At 53.7% G+C, this 15,537-nt stretch overlaps 6 protein-coding genes across 6 annotated transcripts; 4 read left to right on the top strand and 2 right to left on the bottom strand.

Annotated features, from left to right (window-relative positions):
* The first annotated feature begins 812 nt into the window (after positions 1-812).
* On the top strand, positions 813-4,032 carry CAOG_05205 (hypothetical protein). Its single transcript, XM_004346840.2, has 5 exons — positions 813-1,209; positions 1,342-1,450; positions 1,551-1,923; positions 1,999-2,185; positions 2,284-4,032. The coding sequence occupies exons 1-5, from the start codon at positions 856-858 to the stop codon at positions 3,931-3,933; spliced, it is 2,673 nt and encodes an 890-aa protein (XP_004346890.2). The 5' UTR covers positions 813-855; the 3' UTR covers positions 3,934-4,032.
* Positions 4,033-4,744: 712 nt separating this feature from the next.
* CAOG_05204 (solute carrier family 20) lies at positions 4,745-6,976 on the top strand (the record flags this gene model as incomplete). The annotated part of the gene is made up of 5 exons (XM_004346839.2): positions 4,745-4,786; positions 4,910-5,022; positions 5,160-5,186; positions 5,270-5,360; positions 5,457-6,976. Exons 2-5 carry the CDS (start codon positions 4,954-4,956, stop codon positions 6,974-6,976), a joined length of 1,707 nt encoding a protein of 568 aa, XP_004346889.1. The 5' UTR covers positions 4,745-4,786; positions 4,910-4,953.
* A 288-nt stretch (positions 6,977-7,264) lies between these two features.
* CAOG_05203 (hypothetical protein) lies at positions 7,265-8,407 on the top strand. Its single transcript, XM_004346838.2, has one exon. The coding sequence runs from the start codon at positions 7,309-7,311 to the stop codon at positions 8,389-8,391; it is 1,083 nt and encodes a 360-aa protein (XP_004346888.1). The 5' UTR covers positions 7,265-7,308; the 3' UTR covers positions 8,392-8,407.
* A 75-nt stretch (positions 8,408-8,482) lies between these two features.
* Positions 8,483-12,287, bottom strand: CAOG_05202 (hypothetical protein). Its single transcript, XM_004346837.2, has 6 exons — positions 10,456-12,287; positions 10,047-10,345; positions 9,715-9,919; positions 9,421-9,597; positions 9,233-9,306; positions 8,483-9,136 (listed from the first exon to the last, which is right to left on the bottom strand). The coding sequence occupies exons 1-6, from the start codon at positions 12,221-12,223 to the stop codon at positions 8,774-8,776; spliced, it is 2,886 nt and encodes a 961-aa protein (XP_004346887.1). The 5' UTR covers positions 12,224-12,287; the 3' UTR covers positions 8,483-8,773.
* A 579-nt stretch (positions 12,288-12,866) lies between these two features.
* CAOG_05201 (hypothetical protein) lies at positions 12,867-13,685 on the bottom strand. The gene is made up of 2 exons (XM_004346836.2): positions 13,454-13,685; positions 12,867-13,274 (listed from the first exon to the last, which is right to left on the bottom strand). Exons 1-2 carry the CDS (start codon positions 13,641-13,643, stop codon positions 12,955-12,957), a joined length of 510 nt encoding a protein of 169 aa, XP_004346886.2. The 5' UTR covers positions 13,644-13,685; the 3' UTR covers positions 12,867-12,954.
* A 253-nt stretch (positions 13,686-13,938) lies between these two features.
* On the top strand, positions 13,939-15,529 carry CAOG_05200 (ribosomal protein S18). The gene is made up of 3 exons (XM_004346835.2): positions 13,939-13,978; positions 14,579-15,080; positions 15,462-15,529. The coding sequence occupies exons 1-2, from the start codon at positions 13,976-13,978 to the stop codon at positions 15,032-15,034; spliced, it is 459 nt and encodes a 152-aa protein (XP_004346885.1). The 5' UTR covers positions 13,939-13,975; the 3' UTR covers positions 15,035-15,080; positions 15,462-15,529.
* Positions 15,530-15,537: the final 8 nt, after the last annotated feature.

The raw sequence follows: 15,537 nt of genomic DNA, 5'->3' as shown, positions 1-15,537 counted from the left end.
TTTCCTCTCTCAGATCCTCGCCAATCGCTGCTTCGTGAACATTGTTCCTTCGTCCCCATTCTTGCTCTGGGGTGTCGCGTGGACGTCGCTCTCTGCATCACAGAGTAGTACGAGCAGTTCGTGTTGCTATTGCTGAAGAAAGTCGATGAAAATGGAAATCTCAAATTTTGTCGACGATTTCAACTGAATTTGGGTTTTTTTAGTTGCTGGTTTTTGATTTTCCCCTTTGTACCCGTGTTGGCGGAAACAATAATGATACAATGAATGCACAACTCGCAAAAACCATCCAAGTGTTTACTTGAGCATTACCCGACGATGGAGCAATGATGGAGTGGGTTGAGCGAGCTTGTGTGAGAGAGGCAACTTTTATCCGGATGAAACGCCGGGTGCTTGAAACGCGCCACCTGACCCCTACAAACCTCCCATTCATGGTCAAATTACACGAGCAACCATATTTGCTCGGCGTGGAGAGGTGTGCGATTGCGGGTTGTGCCCGATTGTCCGGTCGTACAGGCCAACCAAACTCGTGTCTTGCCAAACTTCAAAAATCCAATCGATCTGAAGATTCGGAGGTCCCGTTCCTCCGATGCAACGAGCGAAAGAGTTCGCTGAATATACAGACAATTCAGCAGATACAAACAACAACGAAAAGCTCAAGAAGAGCAACACAAGACCACCACCATGGTCAAGCCTCGAATCGACGAAAGGTGCACTGCAGCAGTATCGACCGTCCATTCTTGCAGCATGTTGTCATTGCATCACACGCATCATCCATTCACATTCATTTCATCACTTTTTCTCAGTCTTTATTACAGCATTACAGTTTCCATTTGTGTTGAAGAGAGCTCAGGGGCAATGGATCGGTTTTGTGCGTTTACCGTGTTTGACCGCGTCCCGATCGAGCGGCTGTTCAAACCCACTGCTGCTGCTGCCGCCTCTCTTGAAGGAGGACGAGCTGCTGCTGCTTTTGCTGCGACACCCACTGCCATTGTGCGCTTGGCCAAGTCCGTTGACGGCGGGCTGCTCGTCGATCGCGCACACGTCGCTCGAGCAAAGCCCGCTGCTGCTGCGGACTCCACTCCAGCCCAGCAGCAACGGAGTCCGCTGAATGAAGCAGCGAATTCAACCTTGTCAAGCACGGATGCGAGTCCAGCAGCGCAGTACTCGTGCTCGACATGCTCGGCCGAACTCGAGTCGCTCGATGCTCAGGTAACCATTTTTGCAGTGCTTACATAACAGCTCAGCAAAAGTCTGACGACTTTGTTGGCGTTGCACAAGTGCGAATGGTGTGCAAAACTCGTGGTCACTGACTTGCTTGATATTGCGTTGCTTGCGATATAGAGAGAGCACTTTCGCTCAGATTGGCACCGTCTCAACGCGAAACGCAAAATCCGATCGCTGCCCGCTCTGACGATTGCTGCCTTTGAGGCGATGCTGGCCAACGACGCGAGTAAGAGTCTACCTTTTTGTTTTGTAGCCAATATTTTAGTCATGTACATGGGGTTGAGGAGGTGTAATCAAACTCACGCGTCGCCTTGTGCTGCCGCTAGCCGTTTCGGATGTATCGAGCATTTCTGGCTCAGACTCTGACTCGGAAGATGACAGGCAAGAAAAGCGAAAGCTTGCTCTCGAGAACAAGAGCCTCGTGGCGAAAACACAATCCGTGGACGGCGATCATGACGACGACGAAGCCATCAACCCCGAAGAAGGCGACCAGGATGCCACGCACGGCGGACCCCGCGTCTTTTTCACGGTTCAGCACCTCGACAACAGGGTGTTTTCAGTGTATCGTGCCGCCCTCGCACACACTCGTGCCCAGATGACGCTTCGAGACCTCGTTGACACCCCTGCAGCGGAAGTTGAGGCGTCGATTTTGGCGCTTGCCACCCCCGCTGTTCGAAAGTCCTGCGTCTTGATGTGCAGGTAACGCTTGCTTGATGCATTTTCACTCGACCCAAACAACACCAGCCATGTCTCATTTTTGTTGGGTTTTTGCAGCTCGGGTCATTTCGCAGGCATTGTATTTGATGGCAATTCCATTGTTGCTCACAAGACATTCCATCGCTATACCATCCGCGCCAAACGCGGTACAGCCCAATCAACAATGGACAGCCGGAGCGGCGGCCATGCCCCCAAGTCTGGAGGCGCCTCGCTTCGTCGCTACAACGAGGCAGCCCTGGAGCAGGTGAGTGTGTGAGTTAGTTCGCTCAAGTTGCAAGTCACTGGCTCATCATCACCCCCCCAAACCCCCATCTTGAACAAAATGCATCCACCCCACGGCAGGAAATCCGTGAACTGATGGCAGAGTGGTCTCTGCTTTTGACCGAATGCGCCTACTTGATTGTGCACGCGCCTGGTGCCAACCGCAGGATTTTCTTTGAGCCTGGAGCAAGCAAGCAGTCCGTCGCACCGATTGCTCGAGACGACCCGCGTGTGCGAAAGGTCCCATTCATGACCCGACGGCCGACATTGAAGGAGGCTGAGCGACTCCATTCGCAGTTCTTTATGATTCTTCAGCACGATGTGGCCAAACTTGCCCAGCCCGCTCTCGAGACTGCGCTTGCAACGGATGCTGGTGGTAATGCCACCAAGAGCAGTTACAGCAGCAGTGGCGATGCCGACAACAACGGCAACGAAAGCGCAGCATCGGTCGACGATGATGTCGACAGTCTCGAGGACCTGGTGGACGAGGATGAGCAGGATCCGTTTTACATTGCCTGCAAGAAAGGCCATGTCTCGACTATCGCTGCCTTGATTGACATTGTCAAGGAACAAGGAGAGTTCATGTCTGCGTCGTCCACGCCCGCTGCCACGCCGGATGTGGTCGAGTTCCACGACGCGCAGCCCGAATTCACGCCGCTCAACAACGACCTGACCCTGTTTCTCCACTCGGTCCATGGTGAGCACTTGTGGACGCCCCTGCACGTCGCATCTGCGAACGGCCATGCCGAGACTGTGACCAAGCTGCTTGTGGAAGGCGCCGATCCGACGCGAAAAGACGTGCTGGGACGGACCCCTTACATTGTCGCCTCGAGCAAGCCCGTGCGGGATGCCTTCCGCCGTTACCGAGGCGCCAATCCCCACTCGTGGGACTATGCTGCGTCGTCCATTCCCACTGCACTTACCGAAGAGTTGGAGCAAGAGCAGGAGCGTAAACGCCTCGAGCGCGAGCGCGCCAAGCGCCAGCGCCGCAAGGCCAAAAGAAAGCAAGGCTCTTCAACTGCTGCCGCTGCCTCGGGTGACCAAGAGGACAATGATGACGACAGTTCTGACGATGACACGCCAGCACCGCCCAAAGGCAGTGCTGCTGCACCAAAACCTAGTGCTGCGGATGCGGTGGACGCGGACGACGAAGCCTTGCATGTCGCAATGCGGGAGGCTGCGCGCGAACGCTTTGCTGCCATGTTCACGCCAGCCGCCGGTGCCAACCATGCCCAGCAGCCGCCGCGGTCAACGCCGCCGTCTGGCAGACCCGTACCACGCGAGTCGGGTCGCCCGCACACCCCTTCGAGTGCTCGCGGCCCGGGTGCTGGGCGAGGTGCGTCGGTGGTGGCGCGCGGAGGTAGCACTGGCGGGTCTCGCACTGCAACCCATCAACCTCCATCAGCGGCCAATCCACCTCAACGGCCAGCGACAACAACCTCGTCCGCCAATGCCTCGCGCACACAGCCACCGCGGCCCCCGACCATCCCCGTTGCCCAGCCCTCCGCCGACGAAGCGCGTCTCCAGCGGCTCAAAGCGGCCGAAGCACGTTTGAAACAGCCACCTTCGACCTCGAGCGGCAACGTGTCGGCACCGACACCTGCAACCCCGCCCCCAACCCGCTGCTCCTTCTGCAACTTTGTGATTGCGGGTTTGCCACCGTTCACGCGTCTGTCGTACGTGTATTGTTCGCTTGATTGTGTGCGAGAGCATCGCAAGTTTGTTCCTTAAGGACCTTGTCCCTTGTCATCTCGATCGCACGATTTGTGGTACAACAAAAAATCACCTTTTGCTACTTTTGAGTACACAGTAGAAATTTTTTTAAATCACAAAAAGAAAACCATTGGTGCTGGATAAGCAGCTTCCGACGCTTGAGTCAGTTTTTGAAGGTTTGTGAACAAATGGAGAAATGTTATGTCGACGAATCGAGGTGAGAAGACTGAAAAGGACGAATGGGAGTGGAAATGTCGTGCATGCATGAAGTGACAACACATTCGACTGCTTTGGGGGAAAAAACAAACAGCGAAAGCGAACGCGAAAGGGTTGGATTTTTTCACACTCGTGAGAATGCTTTTGCACGCGCGCTTCAGCCTCGTCGATTCGCTTCACAAAGCTCCTGTTTTTTCGATTTAAGGTTTTCGCACTGCATCGTAACCCAGCAGAAAGAGGATGAACATTGATTCAACCCATCAACCCAAACTTGACGTTTTTTGCCGGGCGCTGTGGACCCCCGGATTTGAGTCTTTTGCCACCGTGACTGGTAACCGCGGTTCCTTTTTTGCCTTCTTTTCCAATTTGACCAGCCAATTTGTGTTGTTGGTTCCTCGGGTTTTAAAGGGGTAACCGGTCCTCAAGGGCAATCTCTGAAGAATCATTGGTTTGGCTGCAAAAGCCACGTTTGCATTGCCAGCATTTTGGTTGGATGGATTTTTTTCTTTATTTTTTCTTTTTTTCGTTTTTGTTTTCTACTTTCACGTTCGCTATAAAAGCCACCCCTGCCAAACCACATGGAATCAGCCAGTCCACTTTTTCTTTCTAGTTGTTGCATTTCGGTCATTTCCAACCAACGCCGCAAAGCACAAGCGTAAGCGAGGACGACCAAGAGGGAACCAAAGGGGAACAAAAGGGGGTCACCGAACTTGACTCAGAAGACTGACTTTTCGACACCCGACGACCCCCTTTTTCCGCGGTTTTTTTTTTTTTACAGAACGCCTCTACCTCGAAAGAACCACTCAACCTCAAACCAACATCATGGATCCGCACGATTACACTTGGATTCTCGGCCTGGGCTTCTTCCTGGCCCTCCTCGACGCCTATGGTGTACGTTGTTGTCGTTGTTGCTTTTGTTGTCTTTTTCATTCGCATGTTGGATTCAAAAAACCACATGACTTGTGGGCTCTCTGTTTTTGGAAAATGTTGCTCAATCATCGTTCCTTCTCCCATTTTGTGTGATTCAGATTGGCGCCAACGATGTCGCAAACTCGGTAAGTCGCTTTTGTGTGATCAGCATGTGTGTGTGCCTCACACTAACTTTCTAACTTTGTCATTTTTTTGTTGCTTTTGGCAGTTTGCCACCTCCGTCGCTTCCCGAACCCTCACTCTGCGCCGCGCTTGCATGGTTGCCATCTTTACCGAGTTTGGTGGCGCTGTTCTTCTCGGTAAGTCTTGCTGATGCGACCGTTTGTCGGTGAAGAATGGTTCACAAAAATCGATTTCGTCTCACTCTGACCTGCCCTCCTTGTCATCACGCACAGGCTCCAACACTGCTGAAACCATCCGAAATGGCATCCTAAAGACCCACCTCTTCGCAGCCCAACCCGAAACCCTGATGCTCGCTATGATGTGCGCGCTGGTCGGCTCGGCCACGTTCATTCTGACTGCCACCCGCTTTGGCGCTCCCGTCTCGACGACTCACAGCATTGTTGGTGCCATCATCGGCACTGGTATTGCTGCCTTTGGCACGGATGCGGTTGACTGGACGTACGATGGCGTCGGCAAGATTATTACCTCGTGGTTCCTTTCGCCCATTATTGCCGGTATTATTGCCAGCCTCATCTACCTGAGCATCAAGTTTGCAGTGCTCCGCTCGCCGCACGCCTACTCGCGCTCGCTCAAGGTTGTCCCGATCCTTGCCTTTGTCACCATCGGCGTTAACGCCTTCTTCATTGTCTACAAGGGCTCTCCCGCACTCAAGTTGGACAAGAACCCGCTCGGAACCATCCTCGGCGCCGTGTTTGGCTTTGCCGTGGGCTGCGGCCTGCTGGCCTACTTTGTGGTCGTTCCGATCATTCGTCAACGCATTGAAGGCACCAATTCGCGCCCGCTCTACAAGGATGTGCTGTGCTGCTTCTACGGTCGCTCCCAAATGCTCTCCGAGGAGGAGCAGGCTGCCAAGGAGGAGGAAGAGATTCGCACACGACAGGCCGAGGATGCTCGCGTCCTCAAGGAGCTCGAGCTTGCCGCCACCAAATCGTCCGACATGGAGCTGCGCGAAACCAACAGTGCCCCCAAGCTTGGTGACTCTTCGTCCACGGACGACATTCTCGTAAAGAACGTCGATGACGATGCGACTGGCTCCGAGGCAAGCTCGAATGCCGAGATTGCCGTTGGCAAATCATCCCCATCATCTGTCATTCGCAATGGCATTCGCAAAGTCTGGGGCCGCCTGGCCTACGGATGGAATGTCGATGTTGTCAACTCGCAGGCTGGCGATGTCACTGCCGAGCTGCACGCCCGCTCCACCAAGTTCTCCAGCCGCGCCGAGCGCACCTTCCAATTCTGCCAGCTGCTGACTTGCATTGCCGCGTCCATCGCCCACGGTAGCAACGACGTTGCCAACGCCATTGGTCCGATCGCCTCCATCTACTACATTTGGGAACACGCCGCTATTGCCGGCGACAAGACACCCGTCGACGTCTGGCTGCTCGCTGTTGGTGGCATTGCCATCAACATTGGTCTGGTCACCTACGGCTACAAGATTATGAGCACGCTTGGTAACAAGATGACCGACCACACCCCCAGCCGCGGCTTCTCGATGGAGCTCGGCGCCACTTTCACTGTTCTGACTGCCAGCAAGCTTGGTCTGCCCGTCTCGACTACTCACTGCATCACTGGCGCCACTGCCGCTGTCGGCCTCTGCAATGGCGACGTTCGTGCTATCAACTGGAAGCTTTTGGCTTGGTGCTTCTTCTCGTGGATTATCACCCTTCCCTGCGCTGGCCTCCTTTCCGGCCTTTTGTACGCCATGATGCTCAACTCGCCCAAGTTTTTGTAAAAAGAAGTGGTGGGAGGCCAAGGGTGCCTGCGATTGTTTGATTGTGCCAATTCGTTGATTCTTGTTGCATTGTTATTCAGAATGAAAACCGTTAATACTAGGAAGACTTTTTACGTTTCAACAAACAGCTGCAGTACCTTGTCAGTAACTGTGTACTGTACCTGGCGATTTTTGGTTTTGGAATGAAGACGAAGTGACATTGTCAATGACGAGTCGTCTTTGGTGTTATCTTGTGCCAATGTTCTTTGCATTCTGACCGGATTATTGTCGAGTGTCAGTCCATCTTCTTCTTGTTCTTCTGCTTCTTAGCCGCTTTTTCGCTCTCAGCAACAATGATTCCACGACTGGTGATCTCGTTCACAAGCCACCCAACCGCAGCAGCAACAACAGCATTGCGCTCCCTGTCCACTTTGGCTCGCGCGTCCGCCCAGCAACACCAACATCATCAACACCAACATCAGCAACACCATCACAGCCAGGATGGAGCCGCGGATCCAGTCCAGCGAACGGTCGCGCGGATTGTCGCTCTGCCCTCTGCACTGACGACCCTCCAGCCAGCGACGAGCAGCGGCAACACGTCGTGGCTCTTTCATTGCCTCACGGATCGCACGGTGATTGGCGACGAGACGAGCAAGCCAGAGACCCCGCAGCAGCAGCAGCAGCAGCAAGCTACTTCTGCAGAAAACCTGCTCTCAGACAACCAAGCTCCCGCCAGCAATGCCAAGGTCACCATCGTACAGCGCATTAGCAACGCCGCGAGTGACCAGTGGCACGAGATGGAGACGGCGCCCCCAGAGTCGATGCGCGGTCGCATGTACGCCATCATTCAGAAGCTCCAGTCCAAGGTCGATCCCGCCGAGCTCTTCTTCAAGGACGTCTCTGTCCGCATTCATCATGCACGAACGCATGCGCACAAGCACATTCCCGACGTCCCGGAAGTGTTTGGCCAGTGCGATGTCGTGGAAATTCTGCACCCGCTGCAGCAACCTGCCGAATTTGGCGCCATCCAGCACAATCTGGGCTCGCTTGCCACAGACTATCGGAAACGGCTGGATCGGCGTATGGCCATGTACGTGGCGCTCGTCCCGTTGACCGCAATGATGTCGGTCGTGCCGGGACCCAACATTTTCCTGCTGTGGAACGCTCTTCGGTTGCACTCCATCATCAAGGCGCGCCAGGGCTGTGCGTTCTTGACGGATGCTTGCGCAAAGAACGCCAAGCGGCGACCATCGCTTCTGATCATCCAGTCCGCCCAAGCACCCGAGCTGGCCGACGCCGCTTTGCACGTCAAGACGCACGCCGAGCTTCTCGATGCAGCAGCCACAATCTTGCTCGAGCCTACGCTTCCAGTGCGTCTCGATCGCTTGCAGCAGCGATTCTCAAAGCTATCTCTGGCCAAGGATGCCAATAACTGAAAGCCGAAGTGCGCTGTTGCTGTTGGCTTGGTGGGATTTGTGTGAGCTGTACTTCTTAATTACTGTACTCAAATCGTCCTGGTCTTTCGGGGCAATGGTGGATTGAGATGTTCAAGAGGTTGCTATTATCCGAGATCCATAACAAAGCAACATGTGCCACTCGAAAAGGTGGAAGCGAGGAAGCCAGAAAGAGAAGGAACACGAATGATCAGACTACAAACCACACTGAAACAAAAACAAAACAAAACAAAAGCAAACAGAAATGTACATCTCCCATGCCTGCATAGCACACATGACGGAAAGGCAAGCACCAACAACAAAAACAACAACAACAGCAACAACAGCACACGTACACACAAGCAAAACGCCAAAATCAAACCGCCTATGGCAGATTCTTCAGCGTGTCCAGAGTCTCCTTGTCGAGACCAAAGTAGATGGAATCGCGTTGACGCGCAGCCATCATAAACTGTTGCAACCGCTCGGACGAAATCTCAGAGCCAAACAGATTGCACAATTCAGCAAATTCCCGCTCCTTCTTGGCCAGTCGCTCACGAAGAGCTTTTGCCTTTCCTTGCAAATCGAGCGAGGCTTCCTCGTGTTGCATTCGGACACGCTTTGGCTGTGCAGCCTTGCTGGCAGCGGCGTTGCGTGCTGCAATCACGGCTGCAGGCAAATTCGCGTCATCTGCGCTCGCGAGGACGGCTGCTGGCGAAGACTTGGGTTGCACGGGGGCTGCATCACGGCCCTGATGAGGAGATTGAATCGCAATAACGCCAGAACAAGGACAGTGAGTAACTCTGCATGTCCCACACAGAATATCCAAAACAGACTTGGGACGTACAGGGCGAGGAAGACCAAAGTTCGGATCGTAGAGGGATTGCCGGTTGTTGAACTCGGCCAACTCATCAATGCTCGCTGAAAAAAAACCGGGGGAAAGGGGCAGGCGGAGTCGTTGCGCAAAATTGAGTGAAAACACGCAAAATCAGAAAACAACCCCGACTTCAACAGCACTTGCAGTGCAACACGTACGTTGCTTCTTCATTTTGTCTGTCGGCTGCGAATTTTGTTTCTTAGCGTCCGACTTTTCAACTGGCAATGAAGTTTGCTTCCGAATCGACTTCTTGGTGGACGACTTTTCTGCCGCACCGCCGCTGCCATCAGACACCGCCAGGCCTTTGGATGGTGCCAATACTTGATACGATGGTGCTGTGATGGAAGGGTTACATGTTCAGAATGATGAGATGCTCAACAGATCGAAAACCGGGCTACTGCGTTGGCGTTTCTCTCCCTGATCCCAAAAAACACCTCCCATCCTCTCCTTACTCATGTTGTCAGTATCGGCAAAGAAACGAATGGCAGCCAAGCTCATGTAGTTCATCCACTTGAGCATGTCCTCGCGGGTCTCGGCGAAAAAGTAGTAAGTACGCATGTTTGTGTGAGCAGCTTTGAAGGCAAACTTTTTCTTGACTTCAGAAGCGTCTGTGATGCTAAACGAGGGCAGAATAATCATGCCGAGAGCTTTACGATCCTGAGTTGCATTCAAACGATCAAAAAAAGTGTTCAAAGCACATTTGCGGTCAGCATCTCGCCAACATGTGTTGCCAACCATGGGCCCAAAAAAGAAAAAGAAAAAAAAAACCAAAAAAAAAACTTACAAATGCAGTTTTGAAGTAGTACAAGTTGCACTCGTGGAGAACAAACCAGCGCCTACGCCAGTTCTTGGGAGTCAAGCCGCTGCCACCCAGTTTCCACAGCCAGCCGGAACACCGAGGATTGATCAAATCACGGCACGCGATAGGCACATTGTGCGGCATGTCGACCGTGGGCAGATTCTCCGTTGGAGGCATGGGAACCAACACGTCTTCAGGCGCCGGAATTGCATGCAGGGTAGGAGCCGAATTTTTGCGCTGGGGTGCTGGAGGCTCGCGGGCAAGGTCGTCCGTAGTTTTGCTTGCTGCAAGTTGTGTGGTGTGCACGGAACAGAAACACCAGAGAAGAGCGAATGAGACAAACATGACAACAGCAACAAACCAGGCAAAGACAATCCAAATCAAGGAAACTCACCTGGCTTGAGCGGCTCGCGATCGGCAGAGGCAGCTGGAATCATGGACGCGGCAGTCTGGACAACGGGGCGGCGGAGAACCACTCCGCCAGCAACGTGCGTTTCGTAGGCAGCGCCGTTCGCGATTGGTCCAGTTTGGAGGGTGGGTTTGCCACCCGACCGCGCGACTTTGGCAGCAGTGTTTGCGGGAGATTTCGTGGCAGTTGAAATGTGCGGCTGAGCAGTGACGCTGGAGGTGATGGTCGCACGAAGCTCCGACGCCTTCTTGGTGCTTTGGTACGAGTTGGGGTGCTCTGGCGGATAGGTGCGCAGCTCGAGCGTGACAGCATCTGCGGCCACAATAATGAGCGTCTTGACATTCTCGGGCTGGAAACCAATCACAGATTGGCTGTTGATGGCAACAATCTCGTCGCCCACATGAACTTGCTTGCTCAGATCGGCCACGCCGTTTGGAAGAAGCTTGCCAACCACGACAAGGTTGTTGTAGGCGCCACCAAGCGCAATGGCAAGACCAAAGCGCTCGCTCGACTTTTTGGTCAGCGCCACCTTGTGTGTGGGAATCTTGGCATTGTTCTTGTGGTCTTGTGCATAGAGGCTCTCTTGTTCCTGAAGCTGGAGCGACTCGAGGCGATCTTCCTCGCTCTTGTCGCTCGGTGGCAGGGGCGAGCTGCTCGAAGACGTGGGCGACGTAATGGAAATTTCAGACTCGGGATCGTCCAGCGCAGTCTCGCGCAGCCTGGTACCGGCGGGAATGTTCAAGCTGCTCAGCTCGGAGCTTGGGGTCGCAGAGCCGCCGAGACTGTCGCTTGAGGGGGGCTGCTGCGGTGGCAGCGGAGCACGCACAGATGGCGGGATGAGTCGGGGCGACGTGGGCACAGGCGAGCTTGGAGTCATGGCCCCCGGCGTCATGGTCTCGCCTTCATCGTCCTCCAGGTTCTGTGCAATCTCTGGCGACAGCTCGGACGCATCCTGGACATCAGCGGCGGAAATGTGTCCGGCGAGCAACAGGCTTCCGGCTGCCTCGGCCAGAGTCAGCACACACGCGTTCACCGACGAGGTGGTGATTTCGTGTGTGCCGTCGACAGCAACGGCATCGCACAGACGGCAGAGCTCGGACAACAGGGCGAGTGTCTGCTGGCGGGCCCGCAGGACGGAGCGGTCGCCAATTGGCAGGACGATGGGGTCCAAGGCGGCGACGGCCCGACGGATCAAGTTGGCAAACGCCATCGAGTACTCGATACTGGCGTCGTGGTTGTCTGCATCCGTTGCCCGCATGACGCCGTCAATGCAGCGCTCCATTTCCCGTTGAATATAGCCTTCATCACGCAAGGACAACTCGAGCGCGGCCTCGGTCACGACCGCCAGCAGGTGCTCGCGGTGCCCCAGCGGAGTGCGTGCGGCGCCTGTCGTGCTGTCCACCGTGGAGCCCTCCGCCGCCGCGAGCAGCGCCTCGAGCTGGGCCGCCGAAGTGCCGTTCAGCGCCAGAGCCGAAGCGGAAGTAGAAGCAGAAGCAGCAGGTTGTTGAGTTGCGCCGCCGCCGCCGCCGCTTCCGCTGCTCGTCGCGGTGCCTGCTGCTGCAGCAACAGCAGACGTCTCTGCAAGGGCGAACAGGCGCGCGCCATCAAAGCCCGCAGCGCGGAGGCGAGCGGCAAAGGGCGAGTACGCCTGACTGGGACCGCCGAGCGCAACGACCCAGTCTGCGACCTCGTCCACCGTCATGCCGCGGCTGGGCTTTGGCAGGGATGCAGACGCAGATGCAGTTGCAGCCATTTTGATTGTGAGTTGTTGGCAAAATCAAAATCACACAAGAAAACAACAACAACAACAACAACAACAACAGAAAAAAAAAAACTAAGGAAAGGAAATCAAAAAAAAAAAAAAAAAATCAAAAAAAAAAAAAACAAACAAAAACTGAAGTTTTTTTTTTTTTTTTTTTTTTTTGATTTTTATTTTTATTGCCTTGTAAAGAAAGATAGCGAAAACGTTTGATTTTTTTCAACGAGCAAAAAGCACTCCGTTGGGACAAGCACGTCATACGTCATGAGCAAGAAGCACCTGCGGGAGATGCACGTCCTTTATCAAGGGGGACTGTCGGAAAAACCAAAAAAAAAAAAGGCACAGACCTCGGCACGCATTTGTGATGGACGCTTCAGAGTGGTGGCGGGAGAACAGTTTTCAACGCAACTCGGTCTGCTCTGCACCATCTGATTTTGGCGCTGTCGAAGGTGCGTGTTCGAGTCTAGAATTGCAAAAGAGAGGTTGCTGCGTGCAAGTTGTGGCGCTCTCATGCAGTGGGGTTCTCGGTTACTGACAAAGAGCTGCCAACGATCCAAGCGTTTCACTTTCCCCACAGCCTCCTGTCACCCGCGAACAATCCTGACGAAAGCAAACATGGTGATGGTCTTGAAACAAGAAAAATAAACAACATGAGATATTAAGGAAAATGGGGTCGTTAACATAAGAGCAGCTTTGCCAAAAAGTAACACGACTGGCAAAACGCTTCATCCAAACACTTGGCGACGCACTCTGGCGATCGTTGCCCGTGCAGCAGGAACTAGCATGGAAATGTTGATGCGCCACCACTCGGCATTGTAGGCCTTGTGCAGTGGCAGGTTGTGATCGAGGAAGCGCTTGTAGAACACGGAGAGCGTCTCTGCGGTGATGGGCTGTCCCGGCTGGGTGCGTGCCAGCTCTGCTTCGAATGCTGCCTTTTCTTGTACAAACCGCGTGTTGTTACTACGCCAGAATCGATCGTGCCCTTGCGCTGCGGCGATGCGCATCTCGCGGTACTCGCGCTCGGCGACAGATTCGTTTGCGGCCGCTGCCGTGTGCAGAGCAAAGCACAACCGTGATGATTCGCCGGCGGTCGGATTTGATATCCACATTAGATGCATAACACAGGCACAGAGAGCAAGAGAGTCAGAGAACAAAGAGGATGAGTGCGAGTGGACGGAACACAAAATTACACACGAGCATTGAGAAACCCCCTCCCCCACTCACGGATGATCTCGAACGGGCGGAGGTTGGTGACGTGGTCTGGAGGTCCCATCCTGACAATCTCGATGGTTTGTGGGGCCGGAGTGGCAGCAGCGGTCGCCGTGGGAGCCGTAGTAGCAGCAGCAGCAGCAGCCCGATGTGCCAAACCGCACAAAGACGACAGCGACCGTTGGTGAACACTCAGCCGCAACATTGCACCCAGAATACAAAATAATAATAGAGCTATCAATCTAAATAGGAATAGAGACTGGATTATGGCGAGAAAATGGCTGACTTGGAGTGCTTGGAGTTGGTGAATCAGAAATTGCTATGGATTTGCATTGGCAAGGATCGGCTTCCGCTTCCAACCTCGATTTAAATGTGTTTGTACCCCCATGAAAGTGTTGTTTGTTTGTTCGTTTGTCTGCTAGCTTGTTTTGTTGACTGGTGGCTGTCGGTAGAGGGATTTCAAACGAATGGCAATGGAAGGATTTTTCATCTAGGTTTGGTTTTGGACTTGTCGCTCGTTCTCTCTCCTTTTTTACGATGGTAACAATCGACATCACCGAAAGCGACCCCCTTCAGCCCCCGCGCATCCGATGTGAAACGATGTGCTCTATGAGATTCCGGCAGCAGGGAGAGGGGTAGCAATGGGAGAAAGCAGAGATACAGGGGTTGGAAAGGGCGGGACTTGCGCGACAAAGTTGGACGGCTCAACTTTCACGGTCTTTCAGCTCAGAAACCGCCGCTCGTCCCGGCAGCCTTGCCGCCCAGCCTATGCAGCCCGGTTTCTGGTTGGAGAGCAGTGTCGACCGCTCCATCAGCGGGTCAGGAAGGTCGCACACTGGCGCCGTTTGGAGTGGCAAAGCAAAAAGGGAGCCGAACGATTGATTTTCGTTGCTGCTCGCTTCATGCCCTTCGCCGTCGCTCCTCGCTCGGCCGTTGGCGTGCGCTTTGCCTCGATTCCACGAGTTTGGTCGATTTCTGTGAATGGTTTTGCATGAGAGCGAAGGACTGCTGGAACTCGACCTTGAACCTTTGGTGCTTCTCGCTTTTTCTCTCCCTCGCTCTCGCGTCTCTCTCTTGTCCCATCCACTCTTATCACCTCCCCCGCCTTCTCACTTCAATACCCGTGTCTTGCTTGAACAGTCGCTCGTCCTTCCTGAGAAGTTCACGCACATTCTGCGTATGCTCAACACCAACATTGACGGCAAGGTCAAGATCCCCTTCGCCCTCACCAAGATCAAGGGTGTTGGTCGCCGTTACTCCAACCTTGTCTGCAAGAAGGCTGACATCGACCTCAAGAAGCGTGCCGGTGAGGTCAACGAGGCTGAGGTTGAGCGCCTGCTCAGCATCCTCCAAAACCCCCGCTCGTACAAGATCCCCGACTGGTTCCTCAACAGGCAGAAGGACATCGTCGACGGCAAGACCTCCCAGGTCCTGTCCAACGGTCTTGACAACAAGCTTCGTGAGGACATTGAGCGCCTCAAGAAGATCCGTGCCCACCGTGGTCTCCGTCACTACTGGGGTGTCCGTGTCCGTGGCCAGCACACCAAGACCACCGGCCGTCACGGCCGCACCGTCGGTGTCGGCGCAAAGAAGTAAAAGCATTCCAAATCTGCCATTACCAGTTTGGGTGTTTTTCCTCTCGGTAAGCCTCTTTTTTTGTTTGTTGTTTTATGATGTCTTTTTTTTTTTCCGTCTTCTTTGTCTTTTTTTCTTTTTCGCCACCTTGGTTTTTATTATTTTTTTTGCAACGATGAGCAACTCATTTCTTTACCTACATTACCTGAGCACGAACTTCTTTCGAGAAGAACGCTTGCTGAAAAAGAATGCAATATTGCTGCTGAGCCCTCTCTCTCTGTTCTTTGCCATGCACTCCTCAATTTTTTCTTTCCTTGATTGATTGGCTCCTTCTGAGGGCGTATTCCATCTTTTCTTCTTTTCGTTTTGCTTGCAGTCGTTCGTGCTTTACGATTTTGTTCACTGACTTTTGTTTTTGCTCTTTTATTTTCACCTTGTCTCTGTCTAGATTTTTGCTGCATTGCTCCTGTGCTTCGAGTGATGCTGTATTATGTCCCAATACAAACTTCCAGTTACTCTGCTGC

This window comes from Capsaspora owczarzaki (genome assembly GCF_000151315.2).
Source record: "Capsaspora owczarzaki ATCC 30864 unplaced genomic scaffold supercont2.8, whole genome shotgun sequence".
NCBI lineage: Eukaryota > Filasterea > Ministeriida > Capsasporidae > Capsaspora > Capsaspora owczarzaki.
The sequence above is the reverse complement of the archived record's forward strand: the minus strand, read 5'-3'. Positions and strand labels throughout refer to the sequence as shown.